Source organism: Liolophura sinensis, chromosome 1 (genome assembly GCF_032854445.1).
Source record: "Liolophura sinensis isolate JHLJ2023 chromosome 1, CUHK_Ljap_v2, whole genome shotgun sequence".
Taxonomy (NCBI): Eukaryota; Metazoa; Mollusca; class Polyplacophora; order Chitonida; family Chitonidae; genus Liolophura; species Liolophura sinensis.
In genome coordinates, this window is record NC_088295.1 from 51559269 (window position 1) to 51581163 (window position 21895).

General features: G+C 39.1%; 2 protein-coding genes across 2 annotated transcripts in view; both read right to left on the minus strand.

The window, feature by feature from the left end:
• Positions 1–5730: 5730 nt before the first annotated feature.
• LOC135461964 (RNA-binding protein 33-like) overlaps positions 5731–21895 on the minus strand; it is a 29329-nt gene continuing 13164 nt past the window's right edge. The window contains exons 8-16 of the mRNA XM_064739273.1: positions 21494–21583; positions 17178–17421; positions 16302–16503; positions 15749–15979; positions 11668–11818; positions 10421–11244; positions 9676–9801; positions 9116–9204; positions 5731–8261 (exon numbers count right to left, since the gene is read on the minus strand). Coding sequence (XP_064595343.1) covers positions 8213–8261; positions 9116–9204; positions 9676–9801; positions 10421–11244; positions 11668–11818; positions 15749–15979; positions 16302–16503; positions 17178–17421; positions 21494–21583 — 2006 coding nt within the window. The 3' untranslated portion in view covers positions 5731–8212. The remainder of the gene's footprint in view (positions 8262–9115; positions 9205–9675; positions 9802–10420; positions 11245–11667; positions 11819–15748; positions 15980–16301; positions 16504–17177; positions 17422–21493; positions 21584–21895) is intronic.
• Positions 17819–21439, minus strand: LOC135468446 (uncharacterized). The gene is made up of 3 exons (XM_064746714.1): positions 21078–21439; positions 20399–20570; positions 17819–17905 (listed from the first exon to the last, which is right to left on the minus strand). Exons 1-3 carry the CDS (start codon positions 21408–21410, stop codon positions 17856–17858), a joined length of 555 nt encoding a protein of 184 aa, XP_064602784.1. The 5' UTR covers positions 21411–21439; the 3' UTR covers positions 17819–17855.

Here is a 21895-nt window from a genome sequence, read left to right on the forward strand (position 1 = left end):
ATTCTGGGCATAATTTTTTACATTGAAAAGCTGAAAAAGGGTGTACATCGTTAATGCGTTTTCTGATTTGAAGAACATACATCTTAGTATACAGATATACAGACTATGCCCAAACAAAAATATTGCCTTACAAAGCGTATAAAGCTATAGGAGTTCTTACAGTTTGCAAATGATCTTTTATTCATATGGCCACACAATTTGCATTGCATGATCCAGGTAATACCAACAAGGCTTGATAACCTGTGCGCATTTTAAACTCAATACTGACCTGTGAAACTGAACTGCACACTAAAAATCCCTTTGCATCCATCAGAAGAACATAAGTACTCACCTTCTCACCTTTACAACACCTTTACAATTCCAACACATCCTAATGTTTAGTAAACACAAAACCAGCCCACATACTGGATACCTGAACACCGTTTGACCCACCTTGTCAAGTATCATTCACCACCACAATGTACTGTGTTCATATGAAGACTGCATCAGACCCATTGGCAAAAGTGCTTTAGTGGGTGAAAGGCTGAAGATTTACAGAATGGGAGGCCAAAATCGTATATACATATGTGACGATACTGGCATAAATAAAGATAAGATATTAGTTATCAGATCTATCGAGAGCAAGGTTAATATCATTTACACTCTTTCTATTTTATTTATTTATATGATTGGTATTTACAACATAATCAGGAATTTTCACTGACATGATAGCAGTCTGTTTCATAGGTGCAGGAAAGCAGAGCAAATTACTGACGAACTGATACGCACACCATCTTGTCTTCAACAACACACACCAATAACCATGGCGACATGATGCAACAGATGTTAAAAGTGTCTACCGTCTTCACAGGGCAACTGCCTGAACATACATGTAAAACAGAGAGCACTAAGTGCTACATAGCCACTCTACAACAGTACAGAATTCAGGGCCATCCTTTCCTATTGTATTGACTGCTGGACACATAGTAGTCTCCACTATCCCCCCCACCTTGCTGATCCCTCATGCTCACCTGGATGCTTCCTATCCATTCCTATTGTATTGACTGATGGACATGGTAGTCTCTTTTTGTGAAGATATGTTAAAGGTTTTGCACACAATCCAATATAGCCACAAAACTACATGACCTGCATGTATATGTAGAGGAATAACTTTAAAACCCTTACAGATAGTATATGGCAGAATTTTGCGCCTAATTTCAAGCAGCTGTGATTTGCAGTTTTGTAGAAAAATAACCAAAAAAAAAAAAAAAAAAAGAAAAAAAAAAGCATAATTTTAACACAGCAAGCAAGATCCACAGGCTTCCAGGTTTAAGCTTGGAAGCGTGATTACCTCTGTCATTGCGCTCATTCTGTTGAATCCGTAAAAAATATAAAGCATTTTTATAGGCAATTCTGTATGTTATGTACTTACCTTAGTCAGGTCTAACACTTCAAAACAGAGGAGTATGCAGTATTACCAGTATAAAGAACAGACACAGATCACAATCTCTCTTCTCAGCTCCGACATATCAAAGTTCAGCCAGAGCTCCTGTCTGTTCATGACCTTGTTACTCCAAGTAAAATATGTTAAGCTCCTGTGCTAGTTTAACTGGCATGGTCTCTTCTTTATGGTCTCTTCTTTGTAAAACCCTGAATGATCTGATCACTTCCATGAGGAAAATGGTTCTCACCTTTACAACGCCAACACATCCTAATGTTTAGTACACAGACCCCAGTTAGCCATCAGACTGCAGCAAAACCAGCATCAAATACACTAACATACTCCACACAGCGAAACTTTTGAAGTGAGAAGTCAAACACAGGTCCACCAAGCTTTTTTCAAACTTTTGCAGGGCAATGCTCAAAGCAAGAGAAACACTTACATGAACAAACAGCAAATCCTTGGACACTTTTTAATAAATAATGCGCTAACCTTACAATAAAGGACCTGGTACATGTAACTGTGTTATGTTGAGTCAGTGCCATACTTGGTAATGGGCAGAAAGTTTGCAAGTCATGGACCGACATTTACTGTGCTAACCTTACAATACAAGACCTGGTACATGTAACTGTGTTATGTTGAGTCAGTGCCATACTTGGTAATGGGCAGCAAGTATGCAAGTCATGGACCAACATTTACTGTGCTAACCTTACAATAAAGGACCTGGTACATGTAACTGTGTTATGTTGAGTCAGTGCCATTCTTGGTAATGGGCAGAAAGTATGCAAGTCATGAACCGACATTTACTGTGCTAACCTTACAATAAAGGACCTGGTACATGTAACTGTGTTATGTTGAGTCAGTGCCATACTTGGTAATGGGCAGAAAGTTTGCAAGTCATGGACCGACATTTACTGTGCTAACCTTACAATAAAGGACCTGGTACATGTAACTGTGTTATGTTGAGTCAGTGCCATTCTTGGTAATGGGCAGAAAGTATGCAAGTCATGGACCAACATTTACTGTGCTAACCTTACAATACAAGACCTGGTACATGTAACTGTGTTATGTTGAGTCAGTGCCATTCTTGGTAATGGGCAGAAAGTATGCAAGTCATGAACCGACATTTACTGTGCTAACCTTACAATACAAGACCTGGTACATGTAACTGTGTTATGTTGAGTCAGTGCCATTCTTGGTAATGGGCAGAAAGTATGCAAGTCATGGACCGACATTTACTGTGCTAACCTAACAATAAAGGACCTGGTACATGTAACTGTGTTATGTTGAGTCAGTGCCATTCTTGGTAATGGGCAGAAAGTATGCAAGTCATGGACCGACATTTACTGTGCTAACCTTACAATAAAGGACCTGGTACATGTAACTGTGTTATGTTGAGTCAGTGCCATTCTTGGTAATGGGCAGAAAGTATGCAAGTCATGGACCGACATTTACTGTGCTAACCTTACAATACAAGACCTGGTACATGTAACTGTGTTATGTTGAGTCAGTGCCATTCTTGGTAATGGGCAGAAAGTATGCAAGTCATGGACCGACACTTACTGTGCTAACCTAACAATAAAGGACCTGGTACATGTAACTGTGTTATGTTGAGTCAGTGCCATTCTTGGTAATGGGCAAAAAGTACGCAAGTCATGGACTGACATTTACTGTGCCATGTTACAACAGTGTGCACCTGTGAAGAATGATACCTCTGTTAAGTTGTGTAAACTTACTGATGAAAAAAAAATATGCAAAGCCTTGACATTAACTGTGCAATGCTACAGCACTGTACAGTTTTAATGCACGCACTACAGATCTGATATCGGCTGTATGTCGTGTCAGCGCTGTTCAGAAAGACTGGCAAGATGATGGCATCCAAAGCTGTCCAATGTCCAATTATTTTGTGACTAGCATACATCAGACTGTGTCAGAATGCACGCAACAACTTTAGGCCAACACTTTTCTAAACTTAGTCAGATAACAGTACTCAACTTAATTACTCATACACAACAGTCAACAACAATCAGTCCCTTCAAGGGCACTTCAGGAAAGGATATGCATATTTCTCTACCCTGAAAGGAAACATTTCTTCAAACCAATGAGAAACACATTTTTAGAACCAATATTTCTTCACACCAATGACCCAAACTTTCACCCAAAAAGTGCACTTTCAGAACAAATAAATGTCACAAATAGTACCTTTGAGGCTGAACATACATTTACATTCTGCTAGGATATTAACCTAGGCTACCTTCCAAACAAATCTCAAAACACCTTCCTAAGATCAAAAGAACTGTCAGAAAGTGCAACTTCAATAGTCTCGAGTTAAATTTTACGCAGTTCTTTACCCCAATAAAAAAAACTTTTCTTCCGCATGATAGGACACATATTCTATCACCCACTGGCAATCAGTGTATTCTGGAAATATTCAGGATAATCCAGCTATTGTACACTTTGTAACATTTTCTTCACACATGTAATTAAAATACCAAACAATTCATAAATAAATGTGAGCAATGAGCATCAATAAACCTGTCCAACACATAAAAGTTTATCAACAAGACATCAACAATACTACAAAATAAGTACAGATATTAAGCCCCTAGGCATATGCCACAATTCACAATAAACATAAATAGTAATGTTTAGCACCTTTGATGTTAACACCAAATGGAATCATGATAATATGGTGGTATTATACACCTTACAATAAACATCAAATGTGAAACGTGCTAGCTATATAATACTGCATGTAAAAGCTGACAAGTAGAAGCCAGTCTGCATTGCCTCAATAGAGGAAACTTTGTAAATCTCATAAAAACATAGAAAAAAACTTTATAAAACTGTAGATGAATGTAAATAACAAATATAAATAGAATTGTATATATTTAAAGAATAAATACACCTTTGTCTCTGTAGGATCAATAAGTACAAAAACCAGTATATTTCATAATAATGATAATCTTTAATAAAACATTCTGTGGTACAATAACAAAACCTAATCTTATGATGCTTTTTCAACACCAAAGAAATGAAATGTCCTTCTTTACCAAAAAGGAATTTGTTAACCTAAATACTTAAAAAGAGAAGCACCAGTATTCAAGAAAATAGCTGTTTTCATGAAGACCATTTGAATGTCAAACAAATGCTTCTAGTATAAAATGAATTAAAATGTTTTACTTGGTTAATTTCTTGTTCACTTCACATCAGAGGAATTCTTTAAGGCTAACCCTTAAGGCCAACACAGGAGGGTTATAAAATACATTGCAAACTGGCATGATATAGCTCACTTGGCTAAACTTGACTTTCCCGAATCAGTGACGGTACATTTGTATTAAAAACACACAATATACAAATTTTTCCAAGCGAATCTTTTCCCTTGACATGAACACAAATAACAATGCAGAAATCATTCCCAAAGCCCCCCCACCCACTTCCCTCCCCTCCCCCCCAAATTTACGATGTGCATATTTCACACTGTGAGATATGATCTTTTTTCAGTGAACACCACTAATGAGGCTGCTTGAAGGATTATCCCCACCCCCCCTCCAAAACATTCAACACAGAGATAGCATCATGGATAAAGATTACACCTTGACCCTAACAATATTTTGCAACTGTAAATCATGCTGTAACTGTCAATGGCAACGCTGATATGAGCTTTAAGATGATTTACTAAATATACATAGTATATACATAGTGTGATGTTTTAACCCACCCCTAATAGCACTCAATGCTTCTCCTACCTATGTTTTCAATGCACTGAACAGCTTCACTGTTATATAATGATTTTTGAAGGAGTGGATGAATAAATGCAGTTTAACTTCACATTAAATAATACAACATTTCAGTCTTATAATTTCATAGTTTATGTGCAAATCAAAGTGAAGCGACGATTGTGAAAATTGTACTTTTATTTAAATTTCCCTTGGCTTGGATTTGGCTTGGATTTGGCTTGCAGATTTTAAGCACACGATACAACAGAATGTTAATAACAAATGTGGCCTTAGATTTGCCCTGTCATTATATACAAGTAGTTTTGAGACAAGCTGGTCAGTTGAATTTCAAAATGTTGGAATGATACCTGGTAAATGACAAGTGCACTGATGTTGTTACAGAGTTTAAACTGCCGAACAGAAAGTACATGTAAGCATTTTACAGTCACAATGTTACAACATTAGCTGATGTTTGTTTATGGTATAATGGTCGTCCTCTTACAGTAGGTCCAATCTGCCACATTTAGCATATCTTAGTAAATAAATAACTGCAAGTCCATGTGTCCCAAAACATTTACATTAATCTGTTTTACAGTGGCACTGGATGGCACAATGATCAGAAATCTGAAAAGTCTGGCTGCAGTTCATCTTAAATAGATTAAGCGCAATACAAAATGACAAGTAAGAAAGAAGCCCTACCATGCCATAAAACGTCCACATCACGGCACAAACATCACTGTGATGTTGTAATATTGCAACTTAAAGAAAATCTTACTGGTGATTGTCCCTAAGACTATATAAAAGGCCAACGGACAGCCTTTTTCAAAACAAACTACTTGTTTTTGTTGTTGCAGCAAGTATGTCTCTGGGATGATGGTGTCACTCTGGTTGTGGATGGTATTCTTTTCCTTTTTCTTGTGACCTATGTTTTTCACATGTTACAGCTCAATCAAATACGCAGTGATCTGTCCTGTGATAAAACACTTACTTCCTAAATAGAATTGAAATGCAGGGAGTTGCTCTGCACAAGGGACACTTCTTGTTTTTAGCAACACCTATTCTATCCCTTGAACATTTAAAAGAAAACCCGAGAAATTTTCATAAGCTTTTCCTATCAGGTTCTCACTGCAAAAGTGGAATTAAAATGTGCGTGTTGAGGGACAGAAATTTTAATTGCTGTATTTCACCCGAAATTTAGCTTTTTCAGGTGACACATTTTGCTCGATTCTGATTGGTTCACACACATCAGATAGCCAGTTAGCTTTTTCAGGTGACACATTTTGCTCGATTCTGATTGGTTCACACACATCAGATAGCCAGATAGTTTTTTTGTTAATTCTGATTAATTTCTGATCACAAAAGCATTAGTGTTGGCATCAAAAGTATCGCTGTAGGCCTTTATGTACTTCTGAAGGCACATTATTACAGTTATCTTCAGGTGAAATACAATATAAGTTCTTAACACTTTATAAATTTTGTTTTCCCATTCATTTCTGCAATCAGCAATGAGAATTATCAGCTGATTTTAAGAGAAATATTTTCAAAATATCAAATGTTTGGCCAATATGGCGAAAACTAATTGTTTTACTAATAGGGGTCAGCTAGTTTTTGATGGAAAAGATTCTCTTCCCTGAGTTATAATGACACGTGGTGTAAGTTGAAAAAATTTCTCATAGCCTGAAGGTAATTTTTTTCACCTATTTCTTTCAGAATTCATTAGTCGCAAGAATTCTTATTTGAAATTCTGTGTAACATAAAGCAGCAGTAACAAAATCAGTGTGTCCCATCAATATACCCCATGGCAATGTCAAACAAAACTGGGTTTGTTGAAATCTATGAAAACCTGGGTCATCTTTTAGCTAAGAAGATTTAAAAATGGAGAAATAACTTTATTAGTTCTGAGCATAGCTCCGCCTGACTCCAAAAAAATATCTTACATCCATTACTAAGCAAATACCTCAAGCATCTCAACACTGAATTTGCCACAGAAAACATTTTTAAAAGTGTTTATCAGGACAACATCAAGCCCAGTGTTCAAAATCATGACAAAAATAAATTGATATGGAAAAGTTGATTTTTTGGTGAATAAATGAAACTTGACAACTATGAGAATATTCCTATGAGTAAAATGTGGAAAAAAATGCTGAAAGTTTTCGCTTCCCAGCCCCCCTCCCGTACCCCATCATCAATACCGTGAGTGCTTCGGTGTAACTCAAACAAAACACCAATACTGGTATGTGAGCATGATCCTAACTTCTACACACAAATGTTTTCACGTAGGTGACAGCGCATGGCAGGTTTACATCATACTCCCAGTCCTGCATACATGTCTACACAGTCCTGTATACATGTCTACACAGTCCTGTATACATGTCTACACACTCCTGGCTTGTCATCCTGAAACTGGCACTGTAGTACAGCATGTGCGTATGGCTGTGAAGGGGGACAACCAATAACTGACACATGAGCATAATGTGTAGACACCTTAATCTACTGGTACAGTTGTTCTCCATAAACACAACCTGCTACACACGAGCCATTCAAGTCAATTATGTCCTCAAGGCTGCACCTAGATTTCCATGGGTAATCCTGTAGCTTTAAGCTGTCTCTAGCAGTGATCCAATAGTTCTGCAATGTTTCCAGTTGTTCTGTGCAGTCACTGGTAGTTCTGTCCCTGAAACACTGTTGTTACTCAACAAACTGTGCCTGGATTTGCTTGTAACATGTCATCTAGCAGATGATGATGGTCTACAACTCCACCCTAGTCATGGACATGTCAATCATACAGATACAACTATGATACAATGTTGTACAACTATGATACAATGTTGCACAACTATGATACAATGTTGTACAGTAATGCTACTGGAACTACATGAAGCCCAGAACCTTGTAAGTGACATTCTTGGGAATGTCACCTAACAAAAGCCACTATGACTTTACAGCTTGGAAATGCCATACACTGCATACCAAAACAGAAGAATACCACCTGTATTGGAGAGGTGTTATACGACCCCTTTCACCAGTTGATCTCAGAAAACCCCTTTAGAGCCCCCCAGGCACAAATCAGGGCTCAGGACGGCAGTGTGGAGATTCTAATGGAGGACAAGTCCAACAGGTGCCTGTAAAAACAACGTAATAGTGCAATATGCTTGTTGTTGTTGTTCAGTTGTTAAGAAACAGCACAACAATGAAAATTTCACAAAGTTTAGCCTCTGAAAATGCACTTTAAGAAGAAAAATGAAGGCCTTAAAATTATACTTTTGATGCCAAGACTTAGAAACAAGAAAGTAATCAAACTTCACAGAAAAACTCTTAAAGCACTTAAAAGTGCCCTTATCAGCTAGATGAATCAATCAGAATCAAACAAAGGCTATCACTTGAAAAAAGTGAAACTTCAGGTGAAATACATTATTTTGACTAACTTACTATGTAAACTAAATTCGCCTTAATTTGAGCAGATATTCAAGAAAGTGATATAAATTCAACCAAAACTATGGCATGCGGGGCCCGATTCTGTCCTCCTTATTTTACTGCATAGACTATATGGGTTTGCTCCAGCTGGCACAGAGGGAGGACATTACCCATAATGCAGTGCTCAATCAAAATCCCAAACTTGTTATCTACATTTAGGCTTTATCAGAAAAATAATCTACATATATGTCAATAAAGATTTATGAGCAATAAATGAATGAAAACAAATTATCCATAAAATTTAAAATGGTAGGTGTAAAAGTGACAAATGGCCATATGCAAATTACGAGAATGAATCATTGACTACAGCAGGGGTCAAGATCTGAATATTGTAAAATTTACAATGCTGATTAACACATGGATTACCCAAATGCTGATTAACACATGGATTACCCAAATGCTGATTAACACATGGATTACCCAAATGCTGATTAACACATGGATTACCCAAATGCTGATTAACACATGGATTACCCAAGTGATATATCAGCAAACTGCTTACCTGTCATACTTCTGGGCAAACTTATGACCATGGCCAGGGTTTTGAAACTTAACTATAGCCTTGTTCTGGGACTGCAACAACTGGACATTCTAAAACAAAATAAAGACGTGATCAAAAGATTTAGAAGGTGTCCAGATTTCCTCAGACGATCAAGGTTGTTCAGTCAGTGTAACATGCATATATGTAATACTCATTTAAGTTCTCACAGGTTTCATATTAATAATACTATTAAGTAGTACATGCGGTCACTGTGAGTTCAAGTCCAGCTTATGCTAGCTTCCTCTTTGGGAATTTTTGCCAGTGATGCATGGATGGTTGAATGGTTTAACAACGGTTTCTCCATATCCCTGTCTGTAAACTGCTTGGCAGGTACTAAGCTGAATCCGCATTCTCCACACACAGTACACCTTCTAACACACTTCTACCTGTGATCTCAGTCAAAAACAGAAAGTACCACAAATATATCTACATTTCTGATTTCGATATTTTCTTAACATAACACACTTATTCAATCTTAAGCTTTATGGCTATTAAAAACATATTAAAACTATCAAACATACCTCCACAGGGCCGACTGTTCTGCAAAGCTGATAGAGTTTCTGCTGTGTGGTTGACTTGGACAAATTATCAATGGAGATAAACTGACTAGAGCCTCCTTTATTCACATTTGGCCCAACTACAACTCTCTGGAAATATGACAAAAAAAATGGGCAATGGACATAAACATCTCAGTTTTAAGTCAAAATGATACAAGGAAAAGGACAAACAGATGGGGAAACACAAAGTGTAACAGTGATGACAGTTTGTTGAGCTTTGCATAAACTGTTCAGGAGACACCATGTTAAAAAGCAAGAATGTTAAATCGTCTTAAGAACAGAGGGATGGGCCAAACACCGATATTACAATACACAGCCCAGAGGAAACCCACGACCATCCGCAGGATGCTGACAGACCTTCCCACGTACGACCAGAGAGGAAGCCAGCATGAGCTGGACTTGAGCTCACAGCAACCGCATTGGTGAGAGGCTCCTGGCTCATTACGCTGCGCTAGCGCGCTAACCAACTCAGATGTTTGCATTAAAGGCTGAATACAAGAACTTACACATGAAAGCTAATGCTGAAACCCATGGGACCAATCTCCTCTGCTTGATCTTACGAGTGAAACGCATAACCTCTGCTGTAAATGTACACGTACCAAGGTTCAACTTATTTGTTTCTGATGTCCTAATCATAAAAAATCATAATATCATGTTGCAAGAGTCACAGTTTGGATGTAGTCAGGAATGTCTAGAGTAACAAGCTTACCCGGTTTGCAGCTGTATCGGCTTGTGTGGTCTGACTCTCTCCCAGCACAATGTTGTTACCGCTCATACTTCTGGCCATTACTGTCCTCTCTCCTTGTCCACCGGATGTCTGCTGCTGGACACCATGTCCAGGTCCTCGCTGTACAGAATGACCCTGTCCTCGTGACACTGTCTGACCACGTCCCCTCAATGGCAGGTGACCTCCACGACTTTTTCCAAACTGACCTCTATTCATTTGACCTCGACCTCTTACAGGACCTTGCCCTTTCACAACATGACCTCGACTTGCTCTACCGTGGTCTTGTTCAGTTAAAGAGACAACATTCCGGTTTGCTTGGTTTTCAAACACTTGAGAACTTTGCTCCAATTTTACTTGACGAGCCTGAAGCTGACTTGGGGTGAGTTGTGTCTGGCCAACATTTCCTCCGCTCATTTGTCTGGTCACTGCACCTCTTCTCATTCCTCTCTGACCCCGCACAAAGCCACCCTGGCCCCTACTGTTCTGTCTAGAGAACCTGCCTTGGGTGCCAGGCTGATGCCCTGAGCGGTTTGGCTGAGTTCCCATCTGTCCTTGACCCTGTTGAAGAGGTTGTGACATCTGCCTGGGAACTTTAGACGGTGGCTCCTTTTGAAATGTCTGCACTGTGCCCATGCTGCCACCCTGACGCTTTGTGGCTATCATCTGGCCTGTTTTACTGGCAGCCATCTTCGTGGGGACAAATACCTTCTGTGGAGCTGGCTGCTGCAGGGCATCTGGTTCAGCATGGGCCTGTTTTTGTGGCGAGGAGTTATCACTACTTGCGTCCACGTCACTCAGAGTCATTCCTGGCCAAGAAGCCACAAAACGTAAAATCAGCCAAAAGGAATGACCAGCATCATATTTATACATATCTTTATACATATATAAACACATTGATCATAAACTTTGCTTCGCCCATCCATCACTCACAATCAGGGGAAAACATTAAGATATGCTAAAAACAAGCAAATCCATAGATCTTATACCCAATGCTAAATATGCAAACCATATGCAAGGATGCATACCTGAGAAGCCGCAAAATTAATCTGGAAACAAAATTTTATCAACATTTGAAGCAGTTATTGCATACCAACCAATGCGTGACAGACAGACAGACATACCCAAATTAATATCCTTCCATTTTATGAAGGCTTCAGACAATTAAGAAAGTTTAACACTTATCAGACTAAAACTTAAGTAAGGGCAAATTAGCAGGCAGTGTTAAGTACCCTGTTCTGCTAGTTTTTTCTGAAGCTCAAGGCGCCGTTGTTTAGCTTGCTGCAAGCGGCGGGCCTCTTTCCGTTTGATGATCTCTGCCCTCAGCCTCTTCTGTTCCTCTATCTTCTCATTAAGAAGTCTTGTCTCTTCATCCAGCGCTTCCTGAAAGCAAAATATCACTCTCTGATTAATGACATGAAATACACCTGTTTGAGCAGGCAACTAAAATCCAGTATACTACACAGCGAAGGTTGAACAACAAAAATCCAGTATACTGCACAGTGAAGGTTGAACAACTAAAATCCAGTACACTGCACAGTGAAGGCTGAACAACAAAAATGTTTTTCAAGCGAGAGGTGGAAATGAGAGGTGGTGAAGGCCAGAACATCAAGTAGGTTATCACTCCCAACTTTTATGAGAACAATATTTAAGGTACTGAACCTTTATTGTGCAAAATTCTATGTATTATTTATGTTTTGACGTTGTAATTTTGTGTATCTTAAGCTAAGCAACATATACAGTGTGAGGTTGTACGTGTACATGATGTGTTGTATGATGTTGTGTCTTAATCTTGTGTGATATCGGAATGTAACAGTTTACTAAACTTATACAGTGATGTCATCTCTCTGAGGCCAGATTGGAATGTCATGACAAAAAAAAAATTCCTTTCTCACATCACTGGCTGCATATAGATCCATATTAGTGTGTATCGCAGTTCACTGTACTGTCAGCTAATATAATATGAATGTGTAAGCGCAAAAAGACTACAAACGGCACTTCATTTCATTATCCTTTTTTTTTAGCAACCTGTTCCATCCCCTGACAAATCAACAGTGCAAAACTAGTTCACAAACAGTGATCTCATTCGAAACCTCATCCTCACTTGTGATCAATGAATTGAACATGCTCAAGGGAAAAGATACCAAAATCTAATCACAAAAGTAATATCTTAACCATGTGAAATATCACTTTTATGAGTGAAGTAAATCATAATTATACAAATAATAGTAACTTATACAGAAGGTCTAATACTTCCTCATCCCAACTGTCAGCTGTACACTACCACCATAGTAACATATACAGAAGGTCTAATACTGCCTCATCCCTATTGTCAGCTGTACACTACCACCATAGTAACTTATACAGAAGAACTAATACTTCCTCATCCCAACTGTCAGCTGTACACTACCACCATGGTAACTTATACAGAAGGTTTAATACTTCCTCATCCTAACTGTCAGCTGTACACTACCACCATAGTAACATATACAAAAGATCTAATACTTCCTCATCCCAATTATCAGCTGTACACTATCACCATGGTAACTTGTACAGGAGGTCTAATACTTCCTCATCCCAATTGTCAGCTGTACACTACCACCATAGTAACATATACAGAAGATCTAATACTTCCTCATCCCAATTGTCAGTTCTACACTACCACCATAGTATCTTATACAGAAGGTTTAATACTTCCTCATCCCAATCGTCAGCTATACACTACCACCATTGTAACATATACAGAAGGTCTAATACTTCCTCATCCCAACTGTCAGCTGTACACTACCACCATAGTAACATATACAGAAGGTTTAATACTTCCTCATCCCAATTGTCAGCTGTACACTACCACCACAGTAACTTATACAGAAGGTCTAATACTTCCTCATCCCAATTGTCAGCTGTACACTACCACCACAGTAACTTATACAGAAGATCTAATACTTCCCCATCCCAATTGTCAGCTGTACACTACCACCATTGTAACATATACAGAAGGTCTAATACTGCCTCATCCCAACTGTCAGCTGTACACTACCACCATAGTAACATATACAGAAGGTTTAATACTTCCTCATCCCAACTGTCAGCTGTACACTACCACCATAGTAACTTACACATAAGGTCTAATACTTCCTCATCCCAATTGTCAGCTGTACACTACCACCATAGTAACTTATACAGAAGGTCTAATACTTCCTCATCCCAATTGTCAGCTGTACACTACCACCATTGTAACATATACAGAAGGTCTAATACTGCCTCATCCCAATTGTCAGCTGTACACTACCACCACAGTAACTTATACATAAGGTCTAATACTTCCTCATCCCAACTGTCAGCTGTACACTACCACCATAGTAACATATACAGAAGGTTTAATACTTCCTCCTGTATATGTATAAGTTACCATGGTGGCAGTATTAGACCTTCTGCAGTATTAGACCTTATGTATAAGTTACTATGGTGGTAGTGTACAGCTGACAGTTGGGATGAGGAAGTATTAGACCTTCTGTATAAGTTACTATGGTGGTAGTGTACAGCTGACAATTGGGATGAGGAAGTATTAGACCTTATGTGTAAGTTACTATGGTGGTAGTGTACAGCTGACAATTGGGATAAGGTTTAATACTTCCTCATCCCAATTGTCAGCTGTACACTACCACCATAGTAACTTACACATAAGGTCTAATACTTCCTCATCCCAATTGTCAGCTGTACACTACCACCATAGTAACTTACACATAAGGTCTAATACTTCCTCATCCCAATTATCAGCTGTACACTACCACCATAGTAACTTATACATAAGGTCTAATACTTCCTCATCCCAATTGTCAGCTGTACACTACCACCATTGTAACATATACAGAAGGTTTAATACTTCCTCATCCCAATTGTCAGCTGTACACTACCACCACAGTAACTTATACATAAGGTCTAATACTTCCTCATCCCAATTATCAGCTGTACACTACCACCATGGTAACTTATACAGAAGGTTTAATACTTCCTCATCCCAACTGTCAGCTGTACACTACCACCATAGTAACTTATACATAAGGTCTAATACTTCCTCATCCCAATTATCAGCTGTACACTACCACCATGGTAACTTGTACAGAAGGTCTAATACTTACTCATCCCAATTGTCAGCTGTACACTACCATCATAGTAACTTATACAGAAGATCTAATCCTTCCTCTAAAAACCCAACCGATTACCAGAAATGACAGAATGTTTGTGAACATTTTTTTAACAACTTGATAACTTACAGACACACACTGGCCGATTTGTTTTGCTTTACATTTAGATACCAGTATACTTTAGACCGGTAAAGCAAAAAGATACAATACGTGAACAGAGAGCAACTGCCAGTCAAAATACTGCATCGGCGAATAAGAAAACTTTATATTTCTTGACGTCGCCATTTCGTCCGTCCATTTAAGTTACAGTGTTAGCACGTTTGGTACACGTGGGTAATAGTATGTGTCAATATCAATTGACAAGAACCATGTTCAGAAAGGATTTGACTACTTCCTGCATACATGTTTGTTTTATTATTAGTTTTACATGTATTATTGAATGTTTCATTACATTTGTAAAAAAACATGACAGGGTCGAGACATTTTTCGTGCTGAAATGAATGCATTTACTTTTAAATATAATTATAATTTTATTAGAAACTTTACGACATGATTTCCAGATGTTTCAAGCAATGAACACTGAATTAAATTACTCGTACAAGGAAGGAATTACAGAAAAGGTAGTATACTCGAGGAAATACGAAGAATTATCTGGGACAGTGCGAACCTCAGGGAGAATGTTTCTGCTATACACTGCCATGTCTGTAATCCACCTAGTCATGAAGTACTGGTACGTCTACCATAGGTAACAAAGGCATGGATTATTGGTTAAAAGTACCTGTTTTTACAAAGCAACTAATGGGAAGCTAGTGTTTCTAGCTGAAAATAATATCGCGGTACACATATATAAAGAAGCACAGGTATATGTGAACATGCTCGCGGCCCATTCTGACAGGGAGGCTGAATCTCCTGATATATCGAGTGTATGTGCAGCATTTTAATAGGATAGGATTATATTATTACTGGAAAAATGTACATTCTGTCACCAAAGGGATTATTTCATTCTAAAATTGCGCTTTAATGGGTAATTTTTAGAGCAAATACATTATCATACTTCCTCATGCTCATAAAGACCCCAAAAATTAACTACACAAATAAGACAACCATAAAAAATTAAATTATCACTGTTCGCAATACAGGTCATAAGTTGGCTCGCTCAGCTCACCTCTGGCTCTTTGGGCTGTATGACCGGGGCAGGATGCTCAGATGGTGGTGGTTGTTGTTGTTGTATTTGAATGTCAGTCTGTTTTTGCTTACTGGGAAGCTGAAGACGATCTTTCACATTCTTGCGTTCTGTTTTCCGTGACACTTTTGGAGGAGAGGAACCAGTGATCACCTCCCCCAGACAGGCGTTTCTGGAGGAGCGGCATTTACCAAGGTAATATTGTTGTTGTTGTTATTGGTTTGACCTTGAGGCACAACTCCAGGTCGACTTCTTCTCTGCAAAGGCTGTACCATTTGACCTCTGGGAAACCTACACAAATAAGTATTTGTATCTTTTGAACAGTTATGGATAGAAGGTAAGGCAACAACAGTAAAGGGATCAATCAGTTCATAGGGGCTCCAACAGTCTAAAAGAAGTTACAGCGATAAGACGACTGCAAACAAATCATAAAATTACCTCATTTCAACACTCCATCCTGTGGCGATAAAAACACACAGATAAGTTGAGGATTACATGTCAGATGCAATGCTTGAAGTGGACAATGAGAACATACCCTTTGCCTCTGTTCTGCATTTGGGCCTGCTGGAACTGGCTGACCATGCTGACTGTGGCTGCCGCTGTTGGTTGTTGTTGTTGTGAGAATGGGCGTGGGGCCTGTAAACTGAGCTGAATGCCCCTGTGAGGAGCCAGGAGAACTGGAGAATGTCTGACGGGGTGGTGGTAGTAGCCCAAACTGGATGGGCTGGATCACGCTGCTGCAAGAAACATTACATGGTCAATTTACAATCACAAAGTAAAGCTGAATAAATTCATTTATTGGATTGGTGTTAATAATGTACCCAAGAATATTTCACTTATATGGCAATGGCCAGCATTATGGTGGAAGGAAACGAACAGAGCTCTGGTGAAACCCACTACCATCTACACATTGCTAGCAGATCTTCCCAAGTATGACCAGTGAGGAAGCCAGCATGCACTGAACTTGAACTCACTCAAGTCACTTTGCTGCACTAGCATGAAGAAACTGTTATTTAAACCGAAAAAGATTAAAGCTCTGTACAATTACTGTGGGCATTATGATAACATGACAAGCACACCTCCACTAGGTGAACATTAAGCATATAGAGTTAAATGAAATCAAAGTACAGTTTTTGCCAGGATGCTTTGACAAGAACTGATTACAGACAGAAAGAGAGACAACTCATTCGTTGTATCCCAAGACAGATACATGTGCGTCATGGAGCCAAAAAACAAAACAAAATACAAGTTGTGTAGTAGCTAATAGGTACCGTATTAGCCTGATGTTGTTGCTGCTGCTGCTGCTGTCGCTGTGGGGAATGAAAACGGTTGTTGTTGGCTTGGTAGGGCAGTCCCTGTGAATGGCTGCCAGAAAGGCCAGGCTGGTTGGGTTAAGCCTGAGGCTACTTGCCCCTGGCGATATGCCTGGCTTGCAGGAGGAGCCAAAGAATGGCTGATTATCAGAGGGCCGGCTGGCTTGGGTGGTGAGTCATAAACTCCTGTCTTGGAGCCATTCAGGTGGCTTTGGTCAGGACGAAGCTGATGGTGAGGTCTGCCCAGGGGGAGACTACTCATACCCCGTTGAGGGGAGTTACTCAGCAACGGCTGCATTGGGCCTGGTGCCAGCCCACGTGATGGCAGGGCATGGGCCTGATCTGTCAACGGGAGGGGAGGGGGAAAAAACCATCTAACTATACAATATATGTTTCAGTTCATTTATAGAGATACAAATGTCAGCTCCTGCATTTCACTAAAGTCAGTAAACATACATTTTCAGAAGCACATTGTGCCTTAAAATGCCATTTTTCAAACCAACACAGGTCTTTCTGATAATAAATTCATAAAACAAACCTCTTTAATGGTCCTATAAAGTAGATGAATTATGTACGTTTTATGTGAAATACAGTATTTGATCCTCTTCTATTTAGTTATGAACAGGACAATTTTATTGCTTTCATCTGAAAACTTATTTTTATTGTGATCTTTCATCTTAACTTATTGCACAAACAAGTCTTACCATATTGTTGGGCTATAGGGGCGGTGTTGAGGTAGAGCCTGGCTGGGAGAGGCCAATGTGGGGCCTCTGGAGTTATACCCATGGGTAAAGACCCTGTTGCTCATGGTATGAATGTGGAGGTCCTGAAAATATAAAACCTTCTGACTTCTTATGTCAACCCAGTTAGTACAAAACCTTCCCATACCCTTCCTATGAATGCTTCAATAATGACTTAATGATAAATATCAACTCACCCGTTCTTTCACTTAACGTTGTGCATCTATCTGCTGATAATTTATATTCTAGCAGATCTTAAAATGTGAGGGGATTTATCAGTCTCATTGGCTACAAATCACCATTATACTGGCCTTTAAATGTGAGGGGATTTACCAATCTCATTGGCTACAAATCACATTATACTGGCCTTAAAATGTGAGGGGATTTACCAATCTCATTGGCTACAAATCACATTATACTGGCCTTAAAATGTGAGGGGATTTACCAATCTCATTGGCTACAAATCACATTATACTGGCCTTAAAATGTGAGGGGATTTACCAATCTCATTGGCTACAAATCACATTATACTGGCCTTAAAATGTGAGGGGATTTATCAGTCTCATTGGCTACAAATCACATTATACTGGCCTTAAAATGTGAGGGGATTTATCAATCTCATTGGCTACAAATCACATTATACTGGCCTGAAAATGTGAGGGGATTTATCAATCTCATTGGCTACAACTCATATTATACTGGCTTTAAAATGTGAATGGATTTACCAATCTCATTGGCTACAAATCACATTATACTTGCCTGAAAATGTGACGGGATTTATCAATCTCACTGGCTACAAATCACATTATCCAGGCCTTAAAATGTGAGGGGATTTATCAATCTCACTGGCTACAAATCACATTATACTGGCCTTAAAATGTGAGGGGATTTATCAATCTCATTGGCTACAAATCACATTATACTGGCCTTAAAATGTGAGGGGATTTACCAATCTCATTGGCTACAAATCACATTATACTGGCCTTAAAATGTGAGGGGATTTATCAGTCTCATTGGCTACAAATCACATTATACTGGCCTTAAAATGTGAGGGGATTTATCAATCTCATTGGCTACAAATCACATTATACTGGCCTGAAAATGTGAGGGGATTTATCAATCTCATTGGCTACAACTCATATTATACTGGCTTTAAAATGTGAATGGATTTACCAATCTCATTGGCTACAAATCACATTATACTTGCCTGAAAATGTGACGGGATTTATCAATCTCACTGGCTACAAATCACATTATCCAGGCCTTAAAATGTGAGGGGATTTATCAATCTCACTGGCTACAAATCACATTATCCAGGCCTTAAAATGTGAGGGGATTTATCAATCTCACTGGCTACAAATCACATTATCCAGGCCTTAAAATGTGAGGGGATTTATCAATCTCACTGGCTACAAATCACATTATCCAGGCCTTAAAATGTGAGGGGATTTATCAATCTCACTGGCTACAAATCATATTATTATGGCCTGAAAATGTGAGGGAATTTATCAATCTCACTGGCTACAACTCACATTATACTGGCCTTAAAATATGAGGGGATTTATCAATCTCACTGGCTACAAATCACATTATCCAGGCCTTAAAATGTGAGGGGATTTATCAATCTCATTGGCTATAAATCACATTATACTGGCCTTGAAATGTGAGGGAATTTATCAATATCATTGGCTACAAATCACATTATACTTGCCTGAAAATGTGACGGGATTTATCAGTCTCATTGGCTACAAATCACATTATCCAGGCCTTAAAATGTGAGGGGATTTATCAATCTCACTGGCTACAAATCACATTATCCAGGCCTTAAAATGTGAGGGGATTTATCAATCTCACTGGCTACAAATCACATTATACTGGCCTTAAAATGTGAGGGGATTTACCAATCTCACTGGCTACAAATCACATTATCCAGGCCTTAAAATGTGAGGGGATTTACCAATCTCACTGGCTACAAATCATATTATTCTGGCCTGAAAATGTGAGGGAATTTATCAATCTCACTGGCTACAAATCACATTATCCAGGCCTTAAAATGTGAGGGGATTTATCAATCTCACTGGCTACAAATCACATTATCCAGGCCTTAAAATGTGAGGGGATTTATCAATCTCACTGGCTACAAATCATATTATTCTGGCCTGAAAATGTGAGGGAATTTATCAATCTCACTGGCTACAACTCACATTATACTGGCCTTAAAATGTGAGGGGATTTACCAATCTCACTGGCTACAAATCACATTATACTGGCCTTAAAATATGAGGGGATTTATCAATATCATTGGCTACAAATCACATTATTTTAGTGTTGGAAATTATATCTACTTGACGTATTTGCTGACGATGACTGCAATTTAATTTGAAACACTGAGTCATCTCTTATACTATATTGTACTACAAATATAGTAAACTACATATATAGTTTAAGTGTACTATAAGTGTCTTTGTGAAAAATTATTTCACTGCACATAACTACATGTAGTCTCTAACAAGCAAGACATTCCCATTAGGCTTCAAACAAGTGAAAGTGTAGGGTAGATACATGTATATGGTTCTGACCTGAACTAAAGGCCTGCTGCTGTGGCATGCCCCGGGGATGGCTAGGTGCTGAATGAGAGCCCATAGCAAACAGAGGGACATGACCTCTGTGGGGATCATGCCCCATATGATGTTCATGACCTCTAATGGTTTCAGGTCCACGGTGTGGTTCAGGAAAGGCTAACAGAGCAGGCTGAAAAAAGCACACATATCAGAAAAAGTTAAGTACATTAATACTGAGGGCCAAATCATACTTTCAAAGAAACCTAATGATACATACAAAAGCTCGGTGTAAAATATTATCATTTAAACAAATATGAATCCTTATATTCTTCTTCACAACAACTCTTGCCCCTAAATAAGCACGTATAAGATGGTTCCACCATATCCAGGCTTGGCACTGAATTTCATGCCCTTTATGTGAAGTTACAGTTCCATCCCTCACTCATGTCCATAACTGTAATTATTTAACCCATATTCTATGCATATTAAATTTATTTATTTATTTGAATGGTGTTTTACGTCGTACTCAAGAATATTTCACTTATACGACGGCGGCCAGCATTATGGTGGGAGGAAACTGGGCAGACCCCGGGGGAAACCCACAACCATCCGCAGGTTGCTGCCAGACTGCTATGCATATTAAAAGCCATTTCACGGTTGATGTTTTGTCAAAAGAGAAATGCGGCTGATGTCTTACCTGTGGCTGTCCGTTGTAGGTAGGCTGTTCCCTGACTGGGTATTGTGCCTGGTGGACAGGAGCAGGAAAACTGGGTGGGTTAGGCACCTGGGGCAGCTGAGGAGCTGAGTGTCTCTGCCGGGATGGGTGGTGACTCCAGGTTACTGTGGTGTCAGGAGCAGCCGTGGAGGCGGACGGACCCCGGAAATGTGGGTTGATGAGAATCTTCCGTGGCCGAGCCTGTGAAGACAAGCTGTCCACAAAGGGGGGGTTTTGCGGGCCACTCATTAAGAGTGGCTTCTGCTTAGTTGGATGGTGAGGGGAAAACTCCGCCCTATGGCTAGCCTGCATCATATGAGGGTTTGGATATCGTGATGGCTGGTGACTGTACCCCGCTGGGCCAACTCATTGGACGTCTCTGCTGAGCTGACTCCTACCTCCACGTTGAAAGCCTCCTCGCTGCTTTTTCTTACGCCCATCTTTTGTCAAAAACTCATCAATAGTAGCTTGCTGTTCCTCACTTATCTCTGTAAAAAATATTAATACCATAAAACAACTTGTTGATATCTGAAATTACACGAATTACGACAATGTTTCTTAATATAATTCTGGCTGAAAGTGAAAACAAAAATGCTATGAGGGGCAGTGATCATTTTTCCTACCAATCATGAGATCCAGCGTATGCTTGCTGTTCTGAATGTAATCACATGCACAGAAATGTGGTGAATTCTGATGAAATATGGAAAAAAAAAAAAAATTCAAAAGCGGATAGCAGAATTCAAAAAGAAACTGTTCTAAGACAAGACTCATCCTAAAGTGGAAAACAAAAAAAAGATACC

What these genes read in the sequence shown, in the direction of transcription:
- LOC135468446 (XM_064746714.1), bottom strand. Translation starts at nt 21,410, where the DNA reads ATGATGCAGGCTAGCCATAGGGCGGAGTTTTCCCCTCACCATCCAACT. An exon ending in CCTACAACGGACAGCCACAG is followed by an intron (nt 20,571 to 21,077) that starts GTAAGACATCAG and finishes TGCTTTTTTCAG; the next exon opens with CCTGCTCTGTTAGCCTTTCC. An exon ending in GCAGCAGGCCTTTAGTTCAG is followed by an intron (nt 17,906 to 20,398) that starts GTCAGAACCATA and finishes TTATATTTTCAG; the next exon opens with GACCTCCACATTCATACCAT.